Source organism: Platalea leucorodia (assembly GCF_965183815.1).
Source record: "Platalea leucorodia genome assembly, chromosome: 15".
In the NCBI taxonomy this organism is placed as follows: Eukaryota; Metazoa; Chordata; class Aves; order Pelecaniformes; family Threskiornithidae; genus Platalea; species Platalea leucorodia.
The window spans coordinates 6,935,185-6,943,860 of record NC_138837.1 but is presented as its reverse complement, the minus strand read 5'-3'; the positions used below and the strand labels follow the sequence as shown (position 1 = coordinate 6,943,860).

The 8,676-nt window shown below is 49.2% G+C and overlaps 1 protein-coding gene across 1 annotated transcript; it reads right to left on the bottom strand.

The window, feature by feature from the left end:
- Positions 1-747: 747 nt before the first annotated feature.
- On the bottom strand, positions 748-6,890 carry ZDHHC12 (zDHHC palmitoyltransferase 12; the record flags this gene model as incomplete). The annotated part of the gene is made up of 5 exons (XM_082327285.1): positions 748-3,229; positions 3,834-4,000; positions 5,270-5,356; positions 6,290-6,426; positions 6,806-6,890. The coding sequence occupies 5 exons, from the start codon at positions 6,888-6,890 to the stop codon at positions 2,920-2,922; spliced, it is 786 nt and encodes a 261-aa protein (XP_082183411.1). The 3' UTR covers positions 748-2,919.
- Positions 6,891-8,676: the final 1,786 nt, after the last annotated feature.

Here is an 8,676-nt window from a genome sequence, read left to right as displayed (position 1 = left end):
GCTAAATAATGACAGCGTTAATATAGGAAAGTCAGTAAGTTAAAGGTGATTTCATTTGCCTGGTAACATATCTCGTAATCATACTTGAGAAGATAAATTTTCTTCTCTTAAATTCATAATGTTAGCTTGTTGGGAGAAAAAAGGAAGGGTGTCTAGAAATGAAGCATCACACTGACGGCAAAGAGGGAGGCACAGCTATTGCTCTTTCAGTTTGTCTTCAACAGAGGTAGACAGAAGTTGAATTAACACAATTGTGCCATACAGGAGATACGGTTCGGGTGCAGCTAGTGAGTCGTCGTCGTTAAATCAAGGCTGGTCTAAGCGCTTCAGAATTCAGAGAGGTAAGAGCATATGTTTGTGCAAACCAGAAATAATTCACACTGAACCTAGATTTCCTATTTTCAAAGCCAAGTATAACTGCTGCTGAAAATTCCTGTGTACAAATACCCTGTCAGCCTCCTGCTCTGCCTTGCAGCGTAATGGCCCGTTTAAAGCAGGATACACGTTTTCCTCACCCTTGTTTGAGCAGTAACGGTTGGCTTGCTGTTGGCCCCTCAGTGTGTTTTCTGACTTTTCTTAAGGTCCAGGCCCCTGTGAAGTGGTAAGTAGCCCAGTGGAGTGTTAGCACAGGTGAAACCTAGAACTTGGGTTCAGAGAGAGGCATTAAAACCCAAAAAGGGCATATTTAATCTTTTAATTTATAGTTTATAGTAAAGTAAAAAGACTGTAAATTACCATCCTGGTGCATTTAAACAAGAATGACCAAACGGAGCAAAACTGTGTGTTTTGAGATGCAATACCTGCTGACAAATTTTTGACTGATACCTGAAGAAGCAGAACTTGCTGTGTGGCAGACGAGCCCTACTTTAGCAGGTGCCACGCTGACACGAACAAACATTAAAGATACAGAGGTGCTGGAGCGTGGCCAGAGCAGGGCAGCGAGGCTGGGGCAGGGGCTGGAGCACAAGGCTGGGGAGGAGCGGCTGGGGGAGCTGGGGGGGCTCAGCCTGGAGAAGAGGAGGCTGAGGGGAGCCCTCATCGCTCTCTGCAACGGCCTGAAAGGAGGCTGGAGCCGGGGGGGTCGGTCTCTGCTCCCCAGGAACAAGCGATGGGACGAGAGGGAACGGCCTCAAGCTGCGCCAGGGCAGGTTTGGGTTGGGTATTAGGAAAAATTTCTTCACCAAAAGGGCTGTCAGGCCCTGGCACAGGCTGCCCAGGGAAAGGGTTGGGTCCCCATCCCTGCGGGTATTGAAAAGCCGGGGAGATGTGGTGCTTAGGGACGTGGTTTAGTGGTGGTTGGCAGCGCTGGGTTCACGGTCGGACTTGATGATCTTAAAGGTCTTTTCCAACCTAAATGATTCTATGATTCTAAACTGCAGAATCCTTTCTGGATGGCATACCGTTGTTACGAAAACAATTCTGAGCGTTCTGATATCCCTCTGATGGGGAGTTTCTACCCTGAACAAACCAGACTGGACACAGATCACAAACTCTGGAGTTGGTCAAAACAGGGATCCTTCTGCTGTTTTTGAAGTGCTTTAGGACTATCGTGCTGTATTAGTGACTACGCTGTCCTTTCACGAGCGCTCATCAACTTTACACCCTGAGTGCATCCTACCAGCTTGCCAGATGTGCTCTTGAGCTGCTGTTAGTTCCTGAGCCAAGGCAATTAAGGCACAAAATAATTTTAACTAAGGTTTTGTTGTGGTGCTCGTTTTTTTGTTGTTTTTTTTTTAAACAGAAAAGGGTCAGGACTAAAATTCACACCACAGCCTTTTCTGGTTTTAAAGCCAAAATTGGTCATTCCCAAACCTCCTTTTAGTTCCTCATAGAAACTTGAAGTTTGACCCTTTATTACAACGGAAACAAGTAAGCTTGCTGCTACCCTAGAAAGCTATCAGCACCCCCCCACCTCAATTAAACAAACAGGACCTAGAATCTTTCCTCTTGCATTGAAACTTTGTATTCTTTTATTAAAACTTTACTAGCACGTTGAGGTAGTAGTATTACCAGTAGTGTTACCTGAGCTAGGCAAGAAGTAACCTCTGCTACTGGTTCTCTCCCCACAAGCTACAGGAAAGGCCTGAGCATGAGGTTACCTGCAGAAATAATTCAGTAGGGAAGTATTACTTTTCTGTCCAAAGAAAAGTTGATGGTATCATTCCTTGCTGAATCGATTCAAAATAGTCTGTGAATTGTTAACAGCACCATCAACTTAAGAAGCTGTTAAGAAGCTGGTCAGGGCATCACAAAGTACAGGCTAATTATCACCTAAGCTGAATTTGGTGCCTTACTGCTGTTTCTCATGCACATTAACGCTATTAAACCTCAAACCTTTGTGAAAAGCAGAAAGTTTAGGCATGTGCTCAAAATGAAATTTGCTTTCGACGGTCCAAATATTTACTCAAATATTTCTATGACGTGCCCCACACTACTGACAAAAGGCATTGCGGTTCTCACAGTGAGAACGATGTTGCAGAAAGGCCACAGGAATTATATTGATTCTGGCTGGTTTTGTCTGTAATAGCTGCTGTTCCCCAGCAGCAAAGGGAGAGGGAAACTCTGGGGAAGAGAAGCGAACATGGATGCTCACGCTACTCTTGCATCTCTTCTGGAGAGGTGCGGATGCAGTGAGCAAAAGGAAGTCAATTTAGAGAGAAACCTTTGCTCCGTCCAGAAATCAGCCCTGCCGGCCTTCCCAGAACCAGCGTCTCCCCTTTAACAGTGTTATTCGTATATAAAAAATAACCCTGACTATCCTTGAAATGTAATTTGCGGGATGAACAGGTTGTGGAACAGGTTGCATAGCTCACGATGTACTAAAGCTCTGTGCAAGCAAACAGCAGCAATTGCATTAGCAAAGCTTTACCCAGCAACCTGCAGCTGTGGTGGCACTCTACCAGGGAGGTGCTGCTGCGACTAGACAGGCTCGTTGTTCCTCTGAAAATAGATTTTCTCCCATGCAGTGAGGTGGCAGGAACAGAAGAACCTCCAGAGATTGAGGATTACCCCTTGGTCAAAGGGATTCTCCGACTCCGAGTGTTGCAGGTAGGAGATGCGATGATGCGACATGAATTCCCAGGTGGTGGTGTTGCATGAGATCAGATAGAGGTGTGAAATAAGCAGCAGCAGGACAACAATGGTGAATATGACCATCAGGAGGAAGGAGGCGAGGAGCAGAATGTTGTGCTGCAGCCAGTCCCAGGACTGTTCGAAGTAGAGGCCTGACCTTTGAATTCAAAGAGAAATAAATTCACAGTTAAAGATGTAGAACTAATTGCATAAAACAAGCAAACTTGATGGCACATTTGAGTTTGATTCATAACTAGTGAGCTTCTGATAATCATTTACTACAGAGAGTTAAGATACTATAAACTCTTAAGAGACTGCGCCAGTAGTGACTTGGAGCCTGAGAAGGTTAGAAGATGCTGGTTGCCCTGACAGCTGAGAGACAATCGTCTCCAGTTAACTCCTCTCCTGAACCGGCGTACAGCTGAAACCCTGCTGAAGTTTCCTGTACTTGGATTTGTACACGAAGATCATATGACAGTAACTGAAGCAAAATTAGTTAGCTTTCGTACTGTTAATTCTGTTCATTAAAGCTTGAAACAAAGATGAACAATGAAACCCAGATTATGAGATTCTGCTCAACTATTGACCAGCTACGTTGTTCCTCAGCAGATGAGGGGCTCAGAAGAGCTGATCTCCAGGATGCAAAAGAGGGTGAAGATACAAAGCCAGTCCAGCCCCTGCTATAAACCCTTGAGTGGGGCTCTAGGAGCACCAAAACTTTCAGCAATCTCAGAGGTCAAAGTGCTGACTCCAGGCCTTACCACGCAGCGTGGCCTCCCCACAGCAGAACTACAAGCTGCACGCTCAAGTAGACTATGAAGAGGGGGTGATTCCTCTCTCCTACGCAGTTCTCGATCCAGGGACAGTGATGGTCGTAGCGCCGTACGCAGTGTTGGCACAGCTGGCAGTGCTTGGCTCGCATTGGTTGCTGCAGAACAAAACCAAACACTAGCAACAGTCCACTGGTTCAACCCCCTGCTTGGTGGAAGAGAGCATCGTGCAATGCGGCCTCCCTCCACAGCAGTGCTGTCCCAGAGCACTCCGTTTAATTTTTAAAGGGGATCACGATTCCCCTATCACAGACCCAAATAAGGGAGGTTCAAATCAAATGACTCCCACGCTACTTCTGTCTATACATTTTCTTTATTATCTACCTATTTATAAGAAGTCCGGTGTGCAAAGGAGGGAGATGGAGCCAGTCTGTTCTACTCAGGAAAGCACGAGCAGAGTGTTGAGGTGAAAAACGAGGACCACAGCTACTGAAGCAAGCGTGCGGGGATGGGATGTCTACGGGACAGCATAGAGGAGGGAAGTGTCCCTGCTTCGGCGTGAATACAAGACACGTGCACGGGAAGGCAGCTCCAGTACCAGGAACAGAGAAGATGAAAGATCTGGCTGAGGAAAGTAGTATGAGTGTGCCTCCTAGGATTGGTTCCCTGAAGCGTATATAAGTTTTGCCAGCTTTTCCTCTTGCAATAAGCTGGCTTCTCCTGGTAGATATTCTTCAGGAATTTATGGAAGCTGGGATAATGCTGGATTTTATTAAACTGATAAGGATCATTCGGAAAACAGGCATTTCTAGGCTTTAGGCAAACTGTTTTAAGAGCTAATTTAACTACTAATTTTCCCTTCATGCTGTCTTTTACAACTCAGACTAATGTTTTGTTGGTTTTGGGCCTCCAAACAAGCTCATAGCTACCAGCCGTTCTTATATGTCATGCCCAACCGCTTTTCTGACTCTCTATCAAGATATCTTCAAAATAACCTTTCTGACAATGCCGTCGGGTCTGACTGACACGGCAGTAAGAATGTAGAGCACAATTTTCCCATGGCAAAAGAAGATCCTTGTTTCTGTGAGGAGCAGGGACTTGTTTCAGCCTTGGAAAGCTAGCATACGTGCCAATGTCCATCACTACTACACCTACAGCTACACAATTCATTTGGATCACTTTTCAATTCAGGACTGTATCTGAATTCAATTTGCTACTTGTATTTACTTTTTCTGTGAGTTTTTCAGCAGGAGGGTGACCCTACGACAGAATTAATCAGATCTGCCATGCCTCCAAACCACTGAGCCGCGAGCAGCAATGACAGAGCAGAAAAACACTGCAACAGCAGCTTAACAAAGGTGATGCCAAAAAACGTAAGCTTGCAAATCGCTCGTCCTGTTCTCTTCTAGCACGTTATGAATGCCTACCTTCACCATGCAGTAACCGCAACGCCGCATCTTTATGTTACTTGGAACTTGGGGTGTCACCATGCTTTGTTCTTCACTCTTGCCTGCCTACAAAACAAGAGAAAGGGAGCGAGTAAGGAGGTTTTGTGTGCTGCTGCCTTGGCATGACCGAGCTGTCTGCATCCTTAACAGTTACACGGTGCTGGCTCTCTCTATCGTTAGGAAGGTTAAACAAAATAATTCCTTAGAATTCCTACAGAGGCTGCAGACAGTTAAGGTACAGCGAGAGAGAACAGGCTACTGTAACCATCAAAAGCACATTTGCACAGAGGCAGAAATAATTGTGGACAAGATACCCCACTGATCCCAACACTATGCTTTGGGACAAAAATAAACAAGGTTAGACTCGCTTCCAAGGGCAAGAATGATATCTTTTCGCTATAAGCAGTGCTACTTATTCATAACACAGCCAACATTTACATTAAGGACAGATGATTAACATCAATAATGCTTTCATCAATAATAACACAATCTCTCTCAGTTACTGAAACTTTGCATCTCTGTTTCCTTCACTGTAACTTGTGTACATGTCCTCTGAGAGGGCAACCAATCTATACACAGTTCGATAAATAGAGCTGCAGAGAGCACTTTCTTCCAAGCTTGCCATTCAATTCGGGTTTTCTGCACTTGTACCACTTAGTGGTCGTTAACATGAAATAGGTCATGTATACATTCCGTAGGGTATCGCAGCCTCTGACGCAAGAGAGGACTTTAGCTCAAATGGCACAGTGCACTTACAACAGGAGCGTGGTGTAGAAGACATGCTTAAAGACACGCTTAAAGTCTGTGAACCCTACTGCTGGTACAGAACACGACTCGGAGACTGCCCGGCCTCATCCCCACGGCCTGTGTATGTTTCCTTCAGGCCAGGTGCAACAGAAACTGTTGCAGGTTGTTCTTATCTAGCAGAGTGGGGAAAAGAAAAAAAAGCCTATAGATTTTATAGCCTCACCACTTTCTTCCATTCATGAAGTGATATACCTTCACCTCCTCTTCAGCCTTAACAAAACCCGGATCCATGAGAGACACCTTAAAGTACAGCAGGACAGAGCACAAAACCAGCAAGACGAAGCTCAGTGGCTGCAGCAGCTCTCCGCGCTCCTCCTGCTTTCGCAGATCTGAAAGGTACCCCCAAAAAAAGAGAGCCCAGTAGTTCCTTGTGAAGCGTTTAGGATTTTTCTCTCTGGCCTCAATGAAGGAGTCCCGCACCTACAGGAAGCGGGGACGGGGATAAAACGGGGAGAAACCAGGCGGGGGGTGAGCAGGGGAGAAGCGGGCAAGGGAAGGGGCTCCCGAGGGCCCCGCAGGGCCCAGAGGCCGAGGCGGGGCGGAGACCCCCCCGCGTCTTCCCCCGCTGCCCGGGCGCAGGGGGCCGGCACAGCCCGGGCCGCGGCCGCCGCCTCTCCTCAGGGGCGGGCCCGGCCCTCGGCCGCCCGCTCCCCGGGGCGGGAGCCCCCAGGGCCGGGGCTGCGGGAGGGGCGCGGCGGCCCCGCTCACCTGTGCGGTGCAGGAAGAGCCCCAGCGCCAAGGCCCCGCTCAGCGCCGTGTGCGCCGCCCTCACCCACCGCCCGCCGGCCCCCATGGCGCCCGCCGGCACGGAAGGGCGGCAGCGCCGGCCCGGCCGCGGCCAGCGCCCAGAGGCGGGGCCTGGCCTGGCCGCCCCGGCCCGGCGCGGGGGAGCTCGTCCTCGCCGTCAGCGCGGCCTCGGGCGGCCCCCTGAGGCGGCCCGGCCCGGCGCGGGGGGCGGAGGGCCCGCAGCAGGGCCGGGCCGAGGGCTGACACCTCGGGCTCGCTCCCCCGAGCGGGAACCGGGGCCTCCGTCCCTCCCCCTGCCCCGCGCTTGCAGGGGGAAGCGTGGCTGCGGCCCGCGGGCCTCCCTTCTTCCCCTCACACCGCCTGCCCGCGTTGTGCCCTGCCGCTGGCCCTCCACCGCGGCGGCCTTGCCCGGGAGAAGGGTCCCCTCCTTCAGCCCCGCTTCCCGCTCGCCCTCCCGGGCTTCCATTTCAGCAGGGCTGGGGCCCCGGAGGGCAGCGTCGCTGGTGAAGCCCCCCCGCAGGTCGCAGCTACACCCGAGGCCAACCCAGCTCGGTGTAGGCGTGAGCAGGGGAAGGGGTCTCGCAGGGGCGCGTTGGAAGGCGAGGGTCGGGGTGCTGCCTGGGTGAGACGCGTTAGCTCCGGTCGCCCCAATTTGATCATTTCATCCGTTGAATTTCCATCCCCTAGGGAGAAACGCAGAGGTTGCGCTTGGCTGAGCGCATTTAGGCGGCCCTGTTAATGCAAACGGAGCCTGTAAAACGTCTGACGTAACTTGGGTGGGAGGCTGCCGGGGTGGGATTTGGTCTGACTTCAGGTGCCTGCAGTGAGGACGTTGGTACCCGAGCGAGGTCGTTGGACTCCCCGCCAGCGGCAGCGGGAAGCAGGCATCCCTAGAGAATGGTCCTCCTCTGAAAGCAGACATCCCAAAGGAGCTGAACTGCACCCTAGATGCGTCTTTATCTTTTGCTAACAATAAAAAAAACCCAAGAAGACTGGCTTAGCTGTACACATTTGCACTTGGAGTGTCTGTATTTACGGGAGATGAATCTCACCACAGGCCTGTAAAAGTTCTGAAATCTGTGTTTTTTCTTTAAACTCTCTTCAGTTTTAACATAGATGTATCTTGCTGCTTTTGTTACCTTCTTTCCCAGTAAAAATTTGGAAAGAAAAATCACATTCTTTGCAAATTCCTCCAGCACCTGAAAAGTAGCTGATTCCTTGGTATTGTCTGACCACAAACGGGGTGTTCTCGATTATTTTAGTCTCTTTTAAGTGAGTCAGTGGCCACCTGCTGATTTCAGGAAAGCACCAGGCTGCACAGGCCACTTAAATGGTCTACCTGAGACAGCCGTGCTGAAATGTTAATAAAAATTGCAGTCAAAAATTCCACCAACCTTTCGAATCCCTTTGCTTGCCTTTTTTTTTTTTATTCTAGGTAAATGCAAACTGTACGGAAATCCTCCCTCAGACACCTCATAGACTGCGTCGGTGCTCGTCAAACCTCGCACGCAGAGTTTGCACGTGAGATGGCCCTGCGACTCTCTGCCTGCTTTAAATATCCTGAAAACCTTTCTGTTCCTCGAGGTGCAAAGGAAGCCTTTCAGAACAGTAACATCAGGCGCTGTCTACAAACGGAAAGAAAAGGTGGGTAGCGCCTTTCCCTTCTTTGCAGGGAGGTGTAAATGTCAAAGCTTAATGAAGGCAATTTGAGTAGTAACAACATTACCCACTTGAAAGTAGAAACATTTTGATATTCTAGAATAATCTGTCCTAAGGAATGCATTCTCGCTCTCTTTGTGATTACAATAATTCGGTGCATGTTATGCTTTTTA